This window comes from Spinacia oleracea, chromosome 6, assembly GCF_020520425.1.
Source record: "Spinacia oleracea cultivar Varoflay chromosome 6, BTI_SOV_V1, whole genome shotgun sequence".
Taxonomy (NCBI): Eukaryota; Viridiplantae; Streptophyta; class Magnoliopsida; order Caryophyllales; family Amaranthaceae; genus Spinacia; species Spinacia oleracea.
The window spans coordinates 51811362-51833083 of NC_079492.1; the positions used below are offsets into that span (position 1 = coordinate 51811362).

Sequence of the window (21722 nt, forward strand, 5' to 3'; positions counted from 1 at the left end):
GCCATTGGTTAGAAGGTGTTTAAACCAAATGACAATAATTAAAATTTTAACACATGAAGTCTTGTCTTTTTAATGATTACATTTTTCTGCTTATGTTCATCTTCTCTGGAAAAATTGATTCACTTTAAATCACTTATTACCACCAATAACATATCATTTGTACAAAGACCAAACAAATTTGCAACTATTACAGTTTACGACTATACTCATGTTATCCAATTAAGGGAAAGACTTAACAAAGTCTAACTATTGAACTATACTAAAACCATAGAAATGTTTACCCACCTAAAAGTCTCAAAATGTCGATGACAATTTACCCACCTTTAATCATTTGCATGGAAACCATACATTATAAGATTATCATTCTCTGCAAAATGAATTGCAACTAATTAAGGAAGAAAAATAAACAACATATTTCCAATGTGCTTAAGAAAAATCAAGAACAACGTGCTTAGAGAGAGATAGACGGGGGGTGGTGGTATTACAGCTTGAATTGCATGCAAGAAAATAAACAATAGAAATGTTAAATTAAACCACCCTACAATCTCCTACCGTTTCAAAAGGGATCAGTTCAAAAGTCTATTAGTGAGGTTAAATTTTGAATTAATGCTACAAGAGAAGGCGAGAAGATTTGGGGATTGAATTAAATTGACATTGAAAATAATTAAGCTTAGAGAGTTAATGGGAAGGTGAAGTAGGGGTAAGATGAAGTAGGGGATGGTAGTTTAGGCATAATCAAGTTGAGTATCGATCCTAATTTTTGGTAATCCCTCCGTCCCGTTTTTGTAGTCCTGATTCTATTTTAAGCGTCCCAAAATTATAATCATGTTTCTATTTCTGCCCATTAAGTTTTCCACTTTCTCATGTACTATATTAATTAAAAATGCACTGAAAACCAAACACAACTTCTCCTTGTACTATATTCCTTTATCCATGTATTATATTTCACTTTCTCATACAAATTAATTATCAACGTACTACTCCGTATATTCTAAATTTCCGTGTACTATATTACACTTTTCTTAAAACCCGTGTTTTTAGTCAAATAATACTATAAATATGGGACGGATGCAGTACAATTCTAGTAAATTAAAGAGATGGAGATTAGTAGTATACTACGTAATAACTAATGACAATAAAGTAGAATAATGAATGACCATTATTTTTTTTATAACAAAAAATAAATAGAAAGATTAATAAGATTGAGACACGTGTCATCAAAATAGTTTTGCTTATGTGTCATTGAAATGATGATGGTTATGCTTTTTAAATACTAGGTATTGATTGATCCAATGTCGGGGGAAAATTATTAATAAATCTCTTTATGTGCTGATTAAAATCTATGGGTGTTATAAATAAATAAATTTACGCTTCTTAAAATTTCGTCGGATATTATGAGATAGTAAAATACATATTGGGTAAGGAATAACTTTAAAACTTATACACATCCAAGTTATGCCAACAAAAATCTCCATTTCGTCACTCTTCCTAGATGGTTGTACACGCTCTCATCCCAATTAACGTGCACGTTGGCTAGTTGTGAGGATACTCACTGTTGTGGGCAAAATTACCATGCCTTCGTGCACCAATGAAGATGTGACACCTGGCACGTATTGCGCCCCCTAAGCAGAAATCATGCAAAGTCTACTCCGGGGCATGAGTATTAATCTAGGTATCTACAATGTATGTATTTAAGTATGTATAAATGTACGTATAAAACCTATACCTGGAAAAGGGCTTAATTAGTATGTATCCCAAGTGAATGACTAAGCACAATAGGCCCAAATAGCCCACTATTGCTACAAGGGATCAGAGAATTGTAAGGAGAAAGGACACGTGTCCTTCTCCCATTCCCCAGCCAATCATGTAAGGGGAATATTAGGTCATTCCCACAAAAACCTAGTACTATAAATATTCCCACTTCCCTAGAAAAAGGGGTCACAATCAATACATTCTAGAGCAATTGCTGCTCTGCCTTCTCTCTACTTTCTCTCTCTATAAAAATACAATCTTGTTTAATCTTTAAAAGTTACCAAGAAACCTCCAAGGTATCTCACCGGAAAAACCCCACAACATTTGGCGCCGTCTGTGGGGAGGTACGGTAACATGGAAGATCAACGACAGGACAACGATGCTGGGCGGCCTACGCGCGTAGAGCAGCCACCCCTCGAAAGAGAAATGCCGACTGAACATCATACGCCGGCCACAAGAATCACTGAAGATGCCGCGCGTACATTTGCGGCCGGGCACACCCCTCGTCACACTGCCGAGGTAGAGGTGCTCAGCGAGGAGGACGACCAGGCCAATCGCACCCCTCCTGGAGGACACCTGGATCCTCGGGTGGATACGGTAATAGAGGAGAACCCTGATATGCCTGTCTCTGTGGGTGCTCTTCGGGCTATTTTGGCTGAGTTCCAAGCTGATGTGGGGAAGACAGTTAATGCTGAGGTACAGAAGAGTATGCTGATTTACACCACTGCTGTGGCTGCAAATCATGAGAGGCCGGCAAGCAATAGGCCAACACTTTCTTTGCGCCCCCCAAATGTCTGGACCAGGCTGACAGGCGAGGACCTAAGGAGACAGCCGCCAACAAGTCAGCCCAATCAGGCAATGTATTACCTACCACGCCGAATGCCACGGCGGCTGATCGGAGAAACGTCCCGAGGACGTGAGCAGCCACGCGCAGAGCAGTTGCCCGACTCTGAGTCTGAACTTTCTGACACTAGGTCAACCCCCGTCATGCCGGATAGACCTCTCCCTCATCCAACTTATACGCATCTGAGCCAGGCACGTCCAGGGGCCACCCGTCCAACCCGTCAAACTCGCGGACGCGAGTCCTCCCACCGGCTACCCTACTCCAGGCGTCAAGACCCTGTATATCACATTCAGGAGGGGGTGTCCAACATGGCCCTAGGGCACACCACCCCTTTTGCAGACTCCATCATGAGAGCCCCGAGGGAACCCAAAGTCAAGCCGCCCAACATTGATGCTTACGATGGTACCACAGATCCGGACATGCACCTCTTGGTTTACCGGCATCACATGTATGTCCAAGGAACAACTGACTCAACCTGGTGTAAGTATTTTCCGGGCACACTCAAAGGAGTAGCCTCTAAGTGGTTCGAGAGACTTCCAGCCGGAACTATTCGCTCTTTTTCGGAGCTCGAGCTATTGTTCTCTACTCGGTTCATGGCTCACAAGGAAGAGAAGAAGACGAGCATGCATCTGAGTAGGATTCAGCAAGGGAAGGACGAGTCCCTGAGGAGTTATGTGAAGAGATTCAATCTAGAGGCAGGGCAAATTCCGGATTTGCCAGATGGTGTTGCATTCGATAACTTCATTCAAGGGCTTAAAAAGGGCTCTTTCAAGTTTGATCTGGTAAAGAAAAGCGTCCGAACAATGGCAGAAGTGCTGGATGAGGCCGAGGCCTTCATTCATGCAACAGAGATTTGCAGCGTCCCGAAAGACCCCAGAGGAAGTGATACCGCCGAGCTAGCGGCAAAAAAGGAGAAATTCGAAAAGAAGAACCGGCCTAACGGGACGTGGGCTATTGCAAAAGAATCAGACAGGGCCCCCGGAGCGGCAGGTCAGAAACGGCCCAGAACTTATGATCGGGAGCGATTCGAGTATAACACAGACATGTACACAATCCTGATGGACGTCGGGTCCAAATATGACATTGATCGTCCATTTCCCATGAAGTCACCACCAGAAAGTAGGGACCTCAAACTGTACTGTCACTTTCACAGTGACATTGGGCATGACACCAATGAATGTAAGAGCTTGAAAAGGGCATTGGACGGCCTAGCCACCAAGGGGTTCTTAAAAAGTTATATCAGCAGGAACACGGGAGGTTCTGGCAAACCCTTCTACAAGAAAAACAAATCCCCTCCCTCGGAGGAAGATGGGAATCGTACCGACCCAGAGTGCGTGGCAGTCATCTCAGGAGGATTGGCCGCCGGCGGGCCGACCATGAGGGGCCAGAAGGATTATGCCAAGCGATTGGGGCAAGTGATGCTGTCCGGCAAGGCCACAGTTGACCCGTTTCCAAAAGTTGAAATCGGCGAGGCCGACCGTGGGAAAATCTCCACCCCGCATGACGATCCTTTGGTAATTGAGTTAAAAGTTGCTAACCTAAGGGTTAGGCGTATTTTGGTTGATACAGGAAGTTCGTCGGACATAATTAGTCTAGAGTGCTTGAATCGGCTGCAACATGATCCCTCAAAAATTGAGAAAATCCACTATCCCATTATAGGCTTCGGAGGTAGTGTCATCCACCAAGTCGGCATAATTACCCTTCCTCTGAGGATGGGAAATAAAAAGGAATCTCGGCAAATGGATGTCCGTTTTCTCATAGTGAAAGATCTGACGGCACATAACATCATCTTGGGGCGTCCCACGTTGAACAGGGCAAAGGCTGTCATTGTGACTCATCTGATGCTTCTTAAGTTCATTTGTGACGATGGGAGCGTCAGCACTATACATGGTGACCAGCAACAAGCTAGAGATTGCTACCTAACCACCTTGAGTCCAGAAGCATGGGGGACGGGTGAAGAGAAAGGGACGTCGAGCAACAAACGAAAATGTGGCGACACGCAACCCAAGGTCGTCAAAGAAACATTAACTATCTCAGCAGGGCACATGGAAGAGAGACGCCCAGAGCCTGTTGGGGCCCATTTCAATGTGGTTTTAAACACAGACAAACCTGACAGAGTAGTGCCCATCGGGATTTCTCCTGACGACCCGCTGGCGGCAGAGTTGGTCCACCTTTTGAGAGAATTTGAAGATATCTTTGCTTTCACGGTGGACGAAATGCCGGGTATTGACCCTGCTGTGGCCGTCCATAAGCTGAATGTGGACCCAAACTTTAAACCGGTTCGTCAGAAGAAAAGGAACCATGGGGAAGATAGAAATCAGGCGGCAGCCGCGGAAATACAAAAGTTGATGGAGGCTGGGTTCGTCAGGCCTAGTCAGTACCCCGACTGGGTTGCTAACGTGGTCCTCGTCAAAAAACCTAATGGTACCTAGAGAATGTGTGTTGATTACACCAACCTCAATAAGGCATGTCCAAAGGACAGTTTCCCATTGCCCAAGATTGACCGGCTCGTCGACTCTACAGCGGGGCATGCCATGATGAGCTTTATGGATGCCTACTCAGGGTTTCACCAGATTCCGTTGTGGCCTGACGACCAGGAAAAAACGTCATTTGTTACTGAACAAGGCCTTTACTGCTACAAGGTGATGCCGTTTGGGTTAAAAAATGCACCGGCCACCTTTCAGCGTCTTATTAACACTGTGTTCATTAAGCAGCTCGGCAGGAATATTGAAGCTTACATTGACGATATGATCGTAAAAAGTAAGCTGAGGGCGGCGCACATAACTGATCTCAGGGAGACATTTGAGACTATTCGAGCTTACAACATGAGGTTGAATCCTAAGAAGTGTGTGTTCGGGGTGACGACAGGCAAATTCTTAGGTTTCTTGATTGATGAAAGAGGAATTGAAGCCAACCCAGACAAAATCCAGGCAGTAATTGATATGAGCTCACCAAAGACAGTGAAGGAGGTCCAGCGGCTCACAGGTTGCTTGGCCGCCCTGGGCAGATTCCTTTCCAGGGCTGGAGACAAGTGCCACTACTTTTTTAGGTCTGTCAGAAAGAAGGCCAAGTTTGAATGGTCGGATGAGGCCGAGGCGGCATTGGTCAGATTAAAGGAGCACTTACATACCTTGCCTCGTCTTGTTAGTCCCTTGCTAGGAGAGACTTTGTACATGTATCTCGCCGTGTCCGAGCACTCGTTGAGTGCCGTTCTACTGACAGAGAGGGAGGGAATACAGATGCCGGTATACTTTGTCAGTCATGTTCTTCAAAATGCTGAAGTTAGATATCCTACAGTGGAAAAGTTTGGCTTAGCTCTGTTCATGGCCAGCAAAAAGCTCCGTCCTTATTTCTTAGCTCACAAAATAGTGATCTACACCGATCAGCCGCTCAAACGGCCCTTCACAAAGCTGGAGGCGTCAGGACGAATGCTGAATTGGGCAATAGAGCTGAACGCCTTTGATATCACCTATGAGCCGAGGAAAGCTGTCAAGGGGCAGGCATGTGCCGACTTCATTGTTGAAATGACGAGGCCAGACTTTGCCAAGAATACAAGCACAGTGTGGACAGTGTATGTAGACGGCTCATCCACACAGAATGGATGTGGAGCAGGGATAATCTGTCACTCCCCAGAAGGAGATACTTTTGAATATGCTATGCGATTTAACTTCCAGGCGTCAAATAATGAAGCCGAATATGAAGCCCTGCTTTGTGGCATTAAAATGTGTAAGGCGGCAGGCGCCGAGGAGATTGTAGCACTATCTGACTCCCAACTGATTGTGAGTCAAGTTAATGGGACCTACGAAGCTAGGGATCCGACTATGGTCAAATACATGCAGGCCGTCCATCAGGAAGTAGAGCCACTGAAAAGTTTTGAAGTAAGGCAAGTCCCTCGCTCGGAAAATAACCAAGCTGATGCCCTGTCAAAGTTGGCAAGTTCCGCGTCTTGTGATACCCCTCGGCACGTGTTTTGGGAGGTAAAAGAGCACAAAAGTGTTGAGCAAATGGAGGTGGAAACTCTTGACAGAACGTCCACATGGATGGATGACATAGTAAACTTCAAAATGAATGGAGTCTTGCCCGAAGACTCAAGGGAAGCGGCAAAACTTCAAAAGAAATGTTCTTGGTTTGAAATGTGGAACGGCACCCTCTATAAAAAGGCCTACTCCCGTCCTTTGTTAAGATGTGTAACACCTGAGAAGGGGCAGGAAATTCTAGAAGACCTCCATCAGGGGTTGTGCAGCTCGCATATTGGTGGAAGGGCTTTGGCTGAAAAGGCACTTCGAACCGGCTATTACTGGCCGACCCTTAAGGAGGACGCAATCTCACTGGTCAAGAAGTGTGACAAATGTCAGCGCTTTTCTCACCTAATACATCAACCGGCACGAGTTCTGACGCCCATTACAAGCCCAATTCCATTTGCTAAATGGGGAATGGATCTCTTAGGCCCATTCAAGACCGCACCAGGAGGAAGGCGTTATGTCATTGTTGCTGTAGATTACTTCACCAAATGGGTGGAGGCAGAAGCGCTCAAAAACATAAAAACTGCTGATGTGAGAGCATTCATTTGGAAGAACATCATGACTCGCTTTGGGATTCCACAGGCTATCGTCTTCGATAATGGGCCCCAGTTTGAGACGCCTAAGCTGAAAGAGTGGCTGGCAGATCACGGTATACACACCTGTTTTGCATCAGTCGGACGACCCCAAGCCAATGGTCAGGTTGAGGCGTTCAACAAAATTATCTCTGAAGGAATGAAAAAGAAGCTTGACGAAGCCAAAGGTCTATGGGCTGATGAGCTGCCAAATGTCTTATGGTCCATCCGCACCACGGCTAAGAATTCAACCGGTGAAACACCCTTCTTGCTAGCCTATGGCGCCGAGGCTGTCCTACCCATAGAAATGTGTGAACCAACGTTGAGAGTCATGTTGTATGACGAAAATGCTAACTGGGAGACAATGAAAGCAACCTTGGACTTTCTGCCCGAGGTTAGAGGAAATGCAGCGCTCAGACAACAGCTGTACAAGATAAGGATGGCAAGAGAATACAACAAGAGAGTCTCTAATAGAGTGCTCAAAGTGGGAGATTTTGTCCTCAGAAAAATGGAGTCCACAGGACGAGCAAATGAACAAGGTAAGCTGACGCCCACTTGGGAGGGACCTTACGAGATCTATGATGAGGTTAGAGATGGAACCTACCGCATTCAAGACATGCAAGGCCGACCTATTTTGCGCACTTGGAATGCCGACAATCTCAAGAAGTATTTCTTCTAGATATGTGCTAAGCTTTGTCTTACTTACCACGATCCATTGCCCAAGGGGCGGCCTCTAATGGTCATAGTAGGGTAGTAATTACTTTTGTAACCGGCTAAATTCGCCTTGCAAAGTTATAAATAATACTACTCTATTTGTCTCGTAATATTTATTGCTCGCACAATGAATATAAAAATATACACTCCAATGCATAACCAAAGCCTAATTGTATGACGGCCTGAGAAGTGGCCCAGATTAGCAAAAACTCAGCAAGACTAATTGTTTGAAGCCTAAGAAGTGGCCCAGATTAGCACCAAGTTGTAGGCTGATCACCTATCCAACTCCCCTCCCATTATAAGCAAGCCGCTGGCCGACCAGTGCAGCATAATAAGTGCCAGCGGCACAAATAAACTTTAATCGTAAGTTATTTGTTCAAAAGCCCAGCGGCATGAACAACTTTGAAACATAGGTTGTTTGCTCAAAAGCCCAGCGGCATGAACAACTTTGAAACATAGGTTGTTTTCTCAAAAGTGCGGCGGCACGAATATATGGCCGTCCAGCCCATTTGACGAGCATGTCTAGCGGCAATCATACCTATTGATTGACTTGCGTCAATCAATATCGTTATAGACACGCTCGCCAAAGAAGGCGACGACCACAGTGGGGCCTAGCCCATGCTCAGTTGCCAGCGGCACCAACCACTTGGAAACAAAGGTTGTTCGCTCAAAAGTTCAGCGGCACGATTAACTTCGAAACAAAGGTTGTTTGCTCAAAGTTAGGCGGCACGAACGTTTGGCCGTCCAGTCCATTTGACGAGCATGCCTAGCGGCAATCATACCTATTGATTGACTTGCGTCAATCAATATCGTTATAGACACGCTCGCCAAAGAAAGTGACGACCAAAGTAGTGCCTAGCGCATACTCAGTTGCCTGCGGCATCAACGTGCTTAGTGTACACTCGGTTGCACCTTGGCAATCATGCCTATTGATTAAGCCTATTTGGAATAATCAAATTATGAAGAGCAAGTAAATGCGAGATAAGAGAAGCATCAAAAAACCTATTTACTTATAAAACAACGCCCGTAGAAAGGCGTGTAAAAGTAGCTCAGAATTCTTGACCAGAAAAAAGAAAGAAAATTGTTGTGTGCTCAGCAGGCACAATGATACAGACGGCATCAGCGCCAAAACTTTACAACATAATTGTTTTTGCCCTTAGGCACGGGAACGCTTGAATAAAATTTTAAAAAAGCGGGAAAGGAAGCAAATCAGGGAGCGGCCGCATCGTCCTCGTCATCAGATGATACAAACTCAGGGGGCGGCTGACCAAGACGTTCAGCAGCCAACACAGCGGCACTGTGCTCCATTCGCCGCTGGAACCACCCAAGATCATACTCTGACATGTGGCTCTCCCAGGCGTGCTTAACAGCGTCCTTGGTCGCTTGTTCCCCCTGATCATAGGATTCCAGAAGACGCTCACGCAAGGTGCGAACTTGCGATCTGGCCGTCTCCAGCTCCCCACGAAGATGCTCGGCTTCCTCAGCCGCCTCTTTGACCTGAGGGTACTCCCGCAACTGGTCCTGAAGCGCCCGTATTTCCGCCGCCGCTGTCTTGGCCTCCTCGACCATTGCCACCATGTCCTTGTCTTGCGCCAAGATCTTCTTAAGCAGCTCGGCCTTGTCAGATCTCAACGCAGCTACCTCCTTCGCTTGAAGGTCTATGGTCGTCTGCATCTGCAGGCGGACCTCTTCAATGGACTTGAACGCATAGTCGCCATGGTGGGTGGACTCAGCCACCCGAGCTTTGAGCTCCTCAGCAGTGCGGGTCTTCCAACTCTTGCAGAATTCCATGCGGCAGAACAACTGCAAAAGAAGCTACATATTAGTAAATGACTCTAAAAGAGAAGACAAGTACAAGCAAGTTGGAAATAGACTTACGTCGAGAAGAGTGGCCTGGATCGCACCAAACTGGGCGTCAGTCTTGCGGCCAGGAAGAGAAGCAACATACTCTGCGGGGACGGCCTTAAAAACCTTGCGGCATATAGCCACCCTATCCTTTGACGAATAGTGGGGAGTAGCAGGTACGTTCTCGTCCTCGGCAGCAGCTGCATCCTTCCCTTTGTCTTTGGCTATAGGAAAAACAACGGCCTTAGGATGACGCGGAGAGTAAGAAGAACTGCCAGAGGAGGCTCGATACGTCTGAACGACGTTCGAATAATACTTACCGCCCGAAGACCTAGCTCGGCGGGCCACCTCCGCCGGTATCTGAGAGCGGACGTCGGCCGGGATTCCCGAAAGAGGGTCCTCCAGCTCGTCCGGATGCCCACCGGACCTCGATTTGGACACCAAGTCCACCACCAGAGACGGCTTGTCCACGCCCATCTCTTCGTCATCAGGGCATCCCCCCTCAGCAACCTTCGACTCGTCTTTCTTCACGAGACGGCGAGGTAGGGGTTTTGGCTTCTTGAAGGTACTCGGAGACTCCGAGCCAGCCGGCACAACTCTCTTCTTCAGCTGGGACAGAGTCGTCCCCTTCTTCTTCCCTGACGCCCTAGCCGCGTCCTTAGCTTGCTAAAAAAGAAAGTAAAGGACAGTCAAATATTATGCCTCGTCATCTATCGCAAGTCACTCACCATGTAGTGGCTCGTCATTAAAAAGGATGCCCATCTCAAAAATGACGAGGCGTACCTCATCAATCACAAGTCACTCACAGAACAGTGGCTCGTCATTAAAAAGGACGCCCGTCTCAAAAATGACGAGGCGTACCTTATCAATCACAAGTCACTCACAGAACAGTGGCTCGTCATTAAAAAGGACGCCCGTCTCAAAAATGACGAGGCGTACCTCATCAATCACAAGTCACTCACAGAACAGTGGCTCGTCATTAAAAAGGACGCCCGTCTCAAAAATGACGAGGCGTACCTTATCAATCACAAGTCACTCACAGAACAGTGGCTCGTCATTAAAAAAGGACGCCCGTCTTAAAAATGACGAGGCGTACCTTACCAATCACAAGTCACTAAATAGTGGCTCGTCATTAAAAAGGACGCCCGTCTCCAAAATGACGAGGCGTACCTTATCAATCACAAGTCATTAAATAGTGGCTCGTCATTAAAAAAGGACGCCCGTCTTAAAAATGACGAGGCGTACCTTATCAAGTGCAACACTCATATAAAAATGGCTCGTCATTAAAAAGGACGCCCGTCTCGAAAATGACGAGGCGTACCCTATCAACCACGAGTCACTTGTAAAAAAGGGGTGGGGGTGGCCCGTCTTAAAAGGTGACGAGGCGCACCTTGGCAACCACAGGAAAAGCACTCACAAAGGGGCCCGTCATTAAAAAGTGACGAGGCCAACCTTAGCAAACATGGGTCACATGTCAGGATATCGGCTCGTCACTAAAAAGACGTCCACTATAGACAATGGACGGAGGAAGCTTAACTTGCAAAAAAAAAAACAACCTAAGAGAATACTTACCTTCTCCTCCAACTCGGCCTTGGCTTTTTGCATCTTGGCCTCATAGATGTCCGCCATCCAATCGGTCATATCGCCTTTCCCGGTATCCGCCGCCGACAACTTGCTCATTCCTTCCTCTGAGAACAAAAGAAATCCAAAGTTAGAAAAATGAATAAGACCAAGGCAAAGCGGCACATAAATTGGCATACAACCTCGAGTCATGGAATATCCTAAGCCTACGGCCGCTAGAAAAGCCTCGTTCCAAAACTGGCTAATGTGCGGCAACCACTCGGCCGGCACATGGAAACTCTTATCCACTGTTAAGTGGTAAGTGTTGGCCCTGAACAGGACCATTATCTGATCCCACTCTTCGGCAGTAAGGGGTGGAAGGGGCTCGTCACGATCCATGAAGTTGGCGTTGCAGTTCCAACGGCTCATTCTCTCATACATCTCCTGGTCGTCCGTGTAAAACACGACCCACCTCTTCCTCCACATATGCCACTTGCTGAGCTTGCCGACCACTGTCTGGTAGGTACCACGGCTGCTCAGGTTAAACCACCCTTTGGCGGCACTGGGGGAACGAGAGAGGGAGACCAGATGCAGAAAGGCGTTGAAGGACGGCTCCACGTCGTTCAGCGCACATTTGGCAATGTAGCCAAAGATATCCGCCCATGAGTTGGGGGTCAGCTGGGCCACCCCAATATTAAAACCATCTAACACCTCTACAACGAAGGGGTGTGGAGGGAATCTCATGCCGAGTTTGATGGACGCGGCATACACAGGGAATTCTCCCTCGGCAAGCAGGCTGACGGTCGAGTCCAGACCGGCCGGCACGCGCATTTGGTACCCTTCCCCCACGCAGAGGTCATCCCTCATCTTGGCTCCGTGCCTGTCTAGCCACCGCATCCAGCCCACGTCTGGGTGAATCTCTGACGGAAGCAATTGGGCCTCCTCCCGTCTTCTGGGCCTAATAAGCTGGGGAGCAGCTTCTTGCTCCTCGGCGGCCGATGACAATGGAGCGACGCTTGGCTCCCCCACTGCCTGGCTCGCTGTACCCTCCGACGAGCTTGCCGCCTGCTCCCCCGCCTCGACATACTCGTCGATCTCTTGAAAGAGTTCGGCAAATTCTTCGTCGACTGCCGAGGCGGTGGAAGAATACCTCTCCCTAGGAGGTGTCGATGCTCCTTCCCGCAAGCGCAGACGCGTAGGATCTGCCGTTTGCTTGGTTCTAGCCATGCCTTCTGCATAGTGAACGAAGCACGGCTTAGGGGTGACCAACAATGAAGAAAAAGACGCGATTGGACGTCCGCCCCGACAAAAGATGAACGGCGGAAAAATCTTAAATAAAACCTTTAAACCCTTACCTAGTACTAAGAGGTCGGCCGCTAACAAAGAGAAAAATGACGAGAGGATAACAAAAACAAGAAAGGCGAAAACTAACCTTGAAAGATCTGCGAAGTACTTGGTGAAGAACAAGATGAGTTTCGCGAAGAACGGGATGAGTTTCGCGAAGAACAGGATGAGTTTGACGAGGAAAAGGATGAGTCTCGTGGTGGCCGGAAATCGCCTGATGGTGGTAGGAACACGCCGGAAATCGCCTATGAGAGCTCTGTGAAAACGAAATGTAAAAAAATGAAATTTACCCCCCCTCTATATATATAGGGAGGGGCAAAATAGAGAAAGGTGACACGTGTCACCCCCTCAACACCTGACCCAAAGATGAAGATGCAAATCAACGATCAAGAAGCGATACCCGGAAAGTGTTTCCAGAAATGCCCTTCTTGAGGGGCAAATGTTGTGGGCAAAATTACCATGCCTTCATGCACCAATGAAGATGTGACACCTGGCACGTATTGCGCCCCCTAAGCAGAAATCATGCAAAGTCTACTCCGGGGCATGAGTATTAATCTAGGTATCTACAATGTATGTATTTAAGTATGTATAAATTTACGTATAAAACCTATACCTGGAAAAGGGCTTAATTAGTATGTATCCCAAGTGAATGACTAAGCACAATAGGCCCAAATAGCCCACTATTGCTACAAGGGATCAGAGAATTGTAAGGAGAAAGGACACGTGTCCTTCTCCCATTCCCCAGCCAATCATGTAAGGGGAATATTAGGTCATTCCCACAAAAACCTAGTACTATAAATATTCCCACTTCCCTAGAAAAAGGGGTCACAATCAATACATTCTAGAGCAATTGCTGCTCTGCCTTCTCTCTACTTTCTCTCTCTATAAAAATACAATCTTGTTTAATCTTTAAAAGTTACCAAGAAACCTCCAAGGTATCTCACCGGAAAAACCCCACAACACTCACTATGTAAAATTGTAACCACTTATAAATTATAATTCCGTATGAAGTACTACGTACTACTTATGCTGGTCATATTTTTTTAACGTATGTTCATCTGAAAACTATAATAAAAAAGCAAAAAATTCAACTTTGTTTAAAAATTCAACTTTGTTTAAAAATTCAACTTGATCCTATACTTAGGCATGTAAAACACAATATTACGGAAATGACATAAGTTCAAAGTAAAAGAATATAACTTTTAAATACTAAATCGTACAACCAATAAAGTCATAACCTAGTAATTAGCTCATTTTGTAACAAAAAAAATAAAATATTCAACTCCATATAAAATATTTATGTAATTATTCTTTCACAACATAATATGCATCATGCTGCACTCGAGTACAAGATCTAGTTCGGGTCATACATCCAAATTAAATACTTGTAACAGAGAAAAAAAGAAGCAAAGCAAATAAAATACAGCTGATGTTCACATGACTTAACATATCAGAAAAGTCGACCATTTCTACACAATTTTGCTGACCGAATACCCTTCCTTTTCTTACCATCAGAATTTGTTGTTAAATATATAAGCCCCTTCATTTTTTCCTTTGCTTTCTCTTCAATCCATTCCCTCTCTCAATCGTTGTTGATAAATTTTAGATTGAGGTTTTTGTTTCGGTGATTTGGGTTTTGTCTGAAGATCTAAAAAATGGCAGGTCGTTATGATCCCAACCCTTTCGAAGAAGAAGTAGAGGTCAATCCCTTCGCTGTAAGTCTCTTCACCAACAAACCCTTGTCCCCTTTTATCTTAATTTTGGAAATTATCATCCTTTTGTTTTGGTAATTAATTGATTGATTTTTTTAAGTTGTTATGGATTTTGGGAGGTTTTGTTTTTGGGTTTTGGGATTTATCAGATCTGGGTTTTGTATTCTGTTGTTCTTACTTCAGTCAAATTTGGTTCAGTGAGAAATCCGCGTTAAGAATCCCTAAAAACAGTGAACTTTCTGTTTAGAATTTGAAATGGTGTATCAACTGTTGCTCTTTGGATTGGGGTTCTGTTATTGTTTTTATTCTGCTTATCAGTGGTCGATCTCGAAACATCTTCCCGGATCATTAAACATTTTGATGCAATATTGCACTTGACACTGTAGGTTGAATCATGAGGTTTGTTTCTGGGAATTCGTTAGCCCGTCTTTGGATCTATCCCGATATTCCATTGCAATGGTTAATCATTGTGCCTTACAGCTCGAATATCTTGTGGATGAGTAGGTTTCAGAATCATGTATTGGAGAGGGATGAGGATTTCGTTTCTTGTTACCCCATATGGTTTAACGATTGATTTGGAGAAATGGGGCTGCTTGAAATAGTGTGATTATTATCGCGTGGTTGTATTTGGCCCTTGAGTGTTGCTCGGGCAATTTGAAACGTGTATGTACCCGATCTAACTGCTAGCTTGTGGAGTTTCCATCTCTAAAGTTTGACAAATGACTGTCTTTTCAAGCTTGGTAAGACTAGAAAAATTTTGAATGGAAAGGAAAATACAAAGTATTTATGGCATAGAAGTATATGTTGGAAACAATCTTTGGATACGTAATCTGTTGTGCTTTGTGGAGTCAGGAAGATAACTCACGGTCTGTTTGTTTGGATTTGTAAATAGTGTTTTTCTTGGGGGAGGGGAGGGGAGGGGAGGGGAGGGGAGGGGGGGAGGGGCTAAAGGGAGGCATGATAGCTTAATTCATTGTGCCTTGTTCATTACATTGGCATGATAGAATATCTAAATCTAGAAAGTCCATTTGATTTGGTCATTAGTGTGTCTAGTGGTTGCTGCTCCTGGTGGCATTATTTAGTTCACAGCGAATGTGATGGTTCCATGACTGCATCATTAGAGAAACTAAGGGCCCGTTTGTTTTGACGGAAAACACTTTCTAGGAAAATCATTTTCATATTTTCCGTTGTTTGTTTTGTTAAGAGGTGGAAAATAGTGTTCCCAAAGGTGGAAATGAAAACATTTTCCCTTTGTAGGGAAGGACCGAAGGAATGCCATATATTCCTCTCTAATCCTTTATATCTCTTTCTCTCTCCTCCCATACATCCTGTCCATTCCACTTCTAGTTCTTTTTCCTCTATAACTTTTCTGGAAAGGAAACAAATGAAAACTATTTTACATTTGTTTTTCCCTAGAAATTTGTATTCCATGGAAAACCATTTTCCTAGGAAATGTTTTCGGTTAACACAAACGGACTCTAATTCTGGTCGGAGCCAAGGAAAGTTGATACGATGTCAACTTATTATGGCGTAAAGGGGATCTTCTCTCTAGCTTTCATAATAATATGGCAGATTTCAATCCTTTAGTTATTGTTTGACTGTTTAAGAGGGGGTTTCACTGTTGTTGTCTTGCTTTCTGTTATTTTGTATATGTGACATGGTGTCATATTGAAAGAGAGAGTTGTGTTGCTCATTTCATAACCAGGCTTCAGCCGCAAGGCCGCAAGTGTTGGTTGAGCAAGCTTAGTTGGTGGGTGGTAGTGTGGTAGTGTGGTACCAACATGCAACGAAATTCTTCTTTCCATTTCTCCCCTCAAAAATAATACCGCATCCGACCATCCGTATTTTTTTCTAAATTTTTTACCTTTGATGATTGGAACGTATATTAACACAAGGTATTTATATATGTACTTTTTGAGTGGGTGTCATTTAATAGGAAAGAGAGAGAGAAACTACCTACTCAAAAGCGTACTTGACAGAATTTTGAAACAGGCAAAAACAGTATGGAGTACGTGTTAACATAAAAAACGAGAGTATATTGTTTCTCATGCTTTTCCTAAAACCCGATATTGATGTTCCTGTATTAGAAATGAGTGAATGACTAATGTCTTTATCATCTCTAGGGAGAAGGTAAGCAGGCCAAATCTTCAGGCCAGTCGAACTTTTCTGGAGGAGCCTTTTATATGGCTGTAAGTGCAGTTCTTTACTTCTAAATCTGTGATCTCCGTGATAAATTATACTTATTTTATTACTCTGTGTTGAAGGCATATTGTATGGTTCTTTCTGTAATTTTCGTTTTGGGCTCGTAAATAAAAATGCAGTCATCTAATTATTTGAGACTGAAGAAATGAACGGGGAGGGGTTTCTAAATATTATGTACTTTGGCTAGTTGCAATGTGATGGAAGTCCCCTGTTTCTTCAATCATTTTCAAGGTGTGAAACACTTAATTGAGTCTTATGAATCTTAGATAAGACGCTATCTCGTTAACTCATTTTGTAGGAAGTTAAAACATATATGTAACTTGCTAATTTATACGGAGTAATTGATTGTGGTCGTATGGCAGTGTCAGGTTAAGTTTTGATCTTTTCAAGCTCTTCTTGCAGCTAAAATGGAGTTCCCTTTTCAATGATTTTACACTAAACTTGATGCTGCCATAAAAAAACCCAATAATTTAAAGATTTTTAACCATTCAAAACGTCACCTGTCTTCTGCAGGGTGTAGGGAGATCTAGTTTTTAACATTTTCTTGAAAGTCGAAATACTTAAGTAACAGTTCTATTAGATAAACCACTCTAACATGCCAGTATACCTGATTTTGTGCAAATGCGCACAAAAGTATTATACATCGCACATCTCTAGAATCTGGAGTAGCTGGCACAACGGCACTAATTGGACGTGCTAATTGGCACTGTAGTTCTCAATAATTGCAGTTGGAACCATTTTTAATTAATGTTTCATGAAAACTTCATCTGCCAAAGACTAATAAACTAAAGGCAACTGACATTTTTAGTTGTGTTGTATGTAATGGATAAGGTCGTATCCCATATAGGTAATAGCATATGAAAACATAGGGAAATTTTTGTGATTTTCTGTTATGGAGTATATAATGCCTGCGATGTACCTAAGATGGGCAGGCGTTCGAGCAAGAATAGTTTTTTAGTGTTTCTATATTGATCTGCTTGGATAACTATATTCTTCTGTATGTGTAGAATCCTGGAAGTGTTCCTCCAGCCTCAAATTCAAGGCTTTCACCTCTTCCACCTGAGCCAGCTGATTTTTACAATCCTACTGCAACAGTTGATATTCCCCTTGATTCAGGAAAGGTAGTTGCAAATATTTACATGTTGAATGTTGTTTGTTATCTTGTCTTGTCATGATATTTTGATGTGGTCGCTACTGGTGACTTATTCATTAATGACTGTACACTTTTAATTTAGGATTTGAAGAAGAAAGAAAAAGACCTTCAGGCAAAAGAGGCTGAATTGAGAAAGAGGGAGGAGGTAAGTGCTGTTACAAATCTATGGACTATGGCTATAGCTGATACAATCTTTTTTTTCTCTTCCTGTTTACTTGGAGGGACTTGGTAGACCTGCATTAATTGTAGTTATCCACTTGTAGAATGCTTTCTTGTAAATTTTTGTTCTTAATCCTTTTGAAAACAGTAACATTCCATAAGTTTACATCTTCCCATCGGATATGGTTGCACACTCATGCATGCACTGGCAGGGGCAGGGAAAAAATATTGGGGGCCGTATGCTATTTCTTAAATTGGACCCTTGATTCATCGTTCACAAGAAATATAGTGTTTTTTCTAAAAAAAGTTATCTGAATATATAAATAAATATTTATTGCTAAACAGTTGAAATTGTTCGTTTGGAAATTTCCTGAAAAACGGCTATAGTGTCATCATTTGCCGGAATCAAAATATCTGACCCCGGGAGCGGATTCCCCACCGGCAGGGAAGAAATTAGAGTTTCGTCGGTCAGTTAAAAATTTAAAGGGGGCAATTTAATCAATTAAAAATGGGTAAGTGTCAATTGAACTTCACACAATTAGACATTAAAGACAGAAGTATGTTGGATATTTGGAAATAATGGGGCTAGTTAATTATAACTTGGAATTTGGGATAATATAAATGAAGGATTGATTGGTGGGAAGTTGAGAAGATGAAATGTATAATTGTATACCAGCAAAAGAAATTTTAATTAAAGAGGAAAAAAATTGGCATAGAAGAGATAAATCCTCATAAATGTTACACAATTTGTTTCAAATTTAACATCTACAAGTTTTGGACCACTGACCAATACCAGTCAACAGTCAACACTTCTTGCCAGTGCTCTTATCATTGGTCCAGAAGAATTTGCCTTAAGAATAACAAAAAAACTATAGAATTATAATTTGAGGCCCGAAGGCCATATGTTTTGGGCTCTATGCCGTCGCCTGATATGTGCTTGAGATGTAGTGAATTTTTTCTGTTTTTCTGTTTTGCAGTTTTTAGTTTCTATTGTCTTTGTGGTTTACCTTTCAGTCTTCTTGAACGGTGCAGGTACTCAAACGGAAGGAAGATGCTGCACAACGAGGTATGCTTGTTTATTTTGTTTAGCCCAAACATCCTTGATGTTCTTCCTATTGGTTATTTAAAGTGGTTGTGAAATACGGAGTAGTGAGAATGATATTTACCTTACTGCGCTTTCTGGAGTTTTGTGTTTGATATCATCTCTCAGGAATATTTGACTGCATGTAGAGTAACTTTTTTTTATGTACAAAATTATTGGACCTTACGTTTTTACATTTTGTGAGAGTTTCTAAACTTCCTACATCTATGTTGCTATTTTTATGGCCCTTATACTGTTTGGTAATCCCATGGCAATGTACTAGTAATGCTTCTCCACCTTTAAGTTTGTCATTCTCTTCATTAATCTCCATTACCTCTCATACCACCTCTACTATGGTAACTAGTCCATAGGAAAACACATGCTTGGGTAAGAATTGCATTTCCATGGACATTAATCTGTAAGTTCGTTACTGTTAGTTTCTTACCACAATTGATTACTGCCTTCCTAGCACACCTTTGAGTGCTTTAATGCGAGTACTGACTATTACAATTATGTTACCCAAAATGTTTTTTTGCTTAATTTGGCTTCCACTATATTTTCTGTGGCTGGGTTCCTATCTGGACGATTCATTGATAGTAGAATCCATTTATAGGTTGTCTTTTTTCCCAATAGTTGTTGTAGCCATCTTCACAGTTTGGGGCTGATTCCTACTTTCACTTTGCAGCTGGAATTGTTATCGAGGAGAAGAATTGGCCTCCATTTTTCCCAATAATCCATCATGATATTGGAAACGAGATACCAATTCATCTGCAGAAGTTACAGTACACAGCTTTTTCAACGCTGCTAGGTCTGTTCCTTTTTCCCTATTACTTTATGTAGATGTGTATACAGAAAAGTGAATTTAGATTACAGGAGGACATATCATTGGTTGGAAGGATATTGATACTCCGTGGTAACTTTCACTTTTTTTAACCTGTATAGATCCTATTATTTGAGGAATGTAACACTATTTGGCAGTTATAGCTCCTTTAGCTTTCTTATAATATCAGTGAAAATTTTAGTGGATATTTAAAAGTTGGCAACCTTCTATTTATCTTTCTTTATGCATTCTGCATGACTGATGATCGGTTTCTCTATCCTGTAACATCGAATTTCTGTCCCATACTCCCATCCAATTGCATGGTCTGACATTGTTGCAGGGTTGACATTGTGTCTTACCTGGAACATCGTAGCAGTTACTACAGCTTGGATAAAGGGTGGTGGTGAGTTTTAAATTTTGCTACTTGCTGTTGCTATGATACATACTTCATATATCATTGTGGCATTCTAACTGATCTAGTACACGACCTGTGCCAGATGCAACTATATGGTTCCTTGCTATTATCTACTTCATAGCCGGTATCCCTTGTGCATATGTGTTGTGGTACCGTCCACTCTACCGGGCTTTCAGGTACTTGATACTACTTACTCACAACTCAAGGTGTTTGTTTATTGTTCTGATGCACTGAAAATTCTGTTCAACCTTTTCTGTGCAGGACTGAAAGTGCTATGAGCTTTGGATGGTTTTTCATGTTTTATGCGGTAAGTACATAAATGCTTTTTTTTTATGCAGTAAATGTTCTTAGAGTCTGTTGTATGGCTTACTGAGTATTTTCTTTGAGAAATAACTCCAGGTTAATCTCGTTTTCCTTCTTTTTGCAGGTTCACATTGGCTTCTGTATTTTTGCTGCTGTTGCTCCTCCTATCTTCTTCAAAGGAAAATCCCTCGCGTAAGTGCTGTAAAGGAAACATTTAATCGTGTGCATTTATTTTATCAGAATTTTGCAGAAGAGTGTACTTCTCTGCATTATTTTTATGTAGAAAACTTATGTCTCTGCTATGAACACTACTACGAACATGTGTTCTATATTGTCGATTTGCATGAGTTTTTTAGAGGATGGGATATGCTTCAAGATTTGGCTAACCCATGTTTGTTTTGTCAACAGAGGAATCCTTCCAGCTATTGATCTTGTTGGTGGCAATGCCTTAGTTGGGGTAAGTTTGAATACTTGCTTTTTTTTTTCCTATCCTAGATTATACAATATCATTTGAACTCAAATGCTCTCAATATTATATCTGGTATAATTTATGTGTACTTGGTTTTGTAGATTTTCTACTTCATTGGATTTGGACTATTCTGCCTTGAGTCGGTGATCAGCGTAGGGGTCCTTCAGGTCTACCTCTTCATTCTTTTTCACTCTTCATTCTTTTTTCACCTCTTACGATTGTTAGTAATCTCCGAATTGTATTGAGCTCTAACAAACAAAATATTATTGATTTGACAGCAAGTATACATGTACTTCCGAGGCAGTGGTAAGGCAACACAAATGAGGCAAGAGGCAGCAAGAGGTGCCATGAGAGCGGCGTTTTGATACCATCCGATGATACTGATTCAGGATAGTGACCACCCCCCTTGTGTATGGTAGAGAACCAAAACAAAGCTTTCAGCTGCACATTTCATACGTGTTATATATATCACTGCTCCTTTGTTTGCTTTTCACATTTTTCATGCTGGTGGATTGTGAGAGGGTTGTTCTAATACACAGTTTTAGGTACATTTATTCTGATTTGTTGCATTCTATTAGTTAAAATTAATTTGAAAGTTCCTGGGTATTCAGATGCAGTGTACAGTAATTTTGTTTCATCCTAGTAGATCAGCTGCATTGTATGTGTACATATTTTTTGCTAATTCAATAAGTACATTTGTGTTACTTGGTAGCAAGAATACCACCAATCTTCTGCACATTTGGAATTTCTGGCAG

The 21722-nt window shown here is 42.9% G+C and overlaps 2 protein-coding genes across 2 annotated transcripts; one reads left to right on the forward strand and one right to left on the reverse strand.

Annotated features, from left to right (window-relative positions):
• Positions 1-8837: 8837 nt before the first annotated feature.
• LOC130463148 (uncharacterized) lies at positions 8838-10340 on the reverse strand. The gene is made up of 3 exons (XM_056832195.1): positions 9783-10340; positions 9663-9707; positions 8838-8843 (listed from the first exon to the last, which is right to left on the reverse strand). The coding sequence occupies exons 1-3, from the start codon at positions 10224-10226 to the stop codon at positions 8838-8840; spliced, it is 495 nt and encodes a 164-aa protein (XP_056688173.1). The 5' UTR covers positions 10227-10340.
• A 3697-nt stretch (positions 10341-14037) lies between these two features.
• LOC110795960 (secretory carrier-associated membrane protein 2) lies at positions 14038-21583 on the forward strand. Its single transcript, XM_022000997.2, has 13 exons — positions 14038-14368; positions 16489-16554; positions 17575-17688; positions 17803-17865; positions 18912-18945; positions 19646-19768; positions 20121-20183; positions 20278-20371; positions 20457-20502; positions 20623-20690; positions 20907-20955; positions 21069-21134; positions 21246-21583. The coding sequence occupies exons 1-13, from the start codon at positions 14309-14311 to the stop codon at positions 21330-21332; spliced, it is 933 nt and encodes a 310-aa protein (XP_021856689.1). The 5' UTR covers positions 14038-14308; the 3' UTR covers positions 21333-21583.
• Positions 21584-21722: the final 139 nt, after the last annotated feature.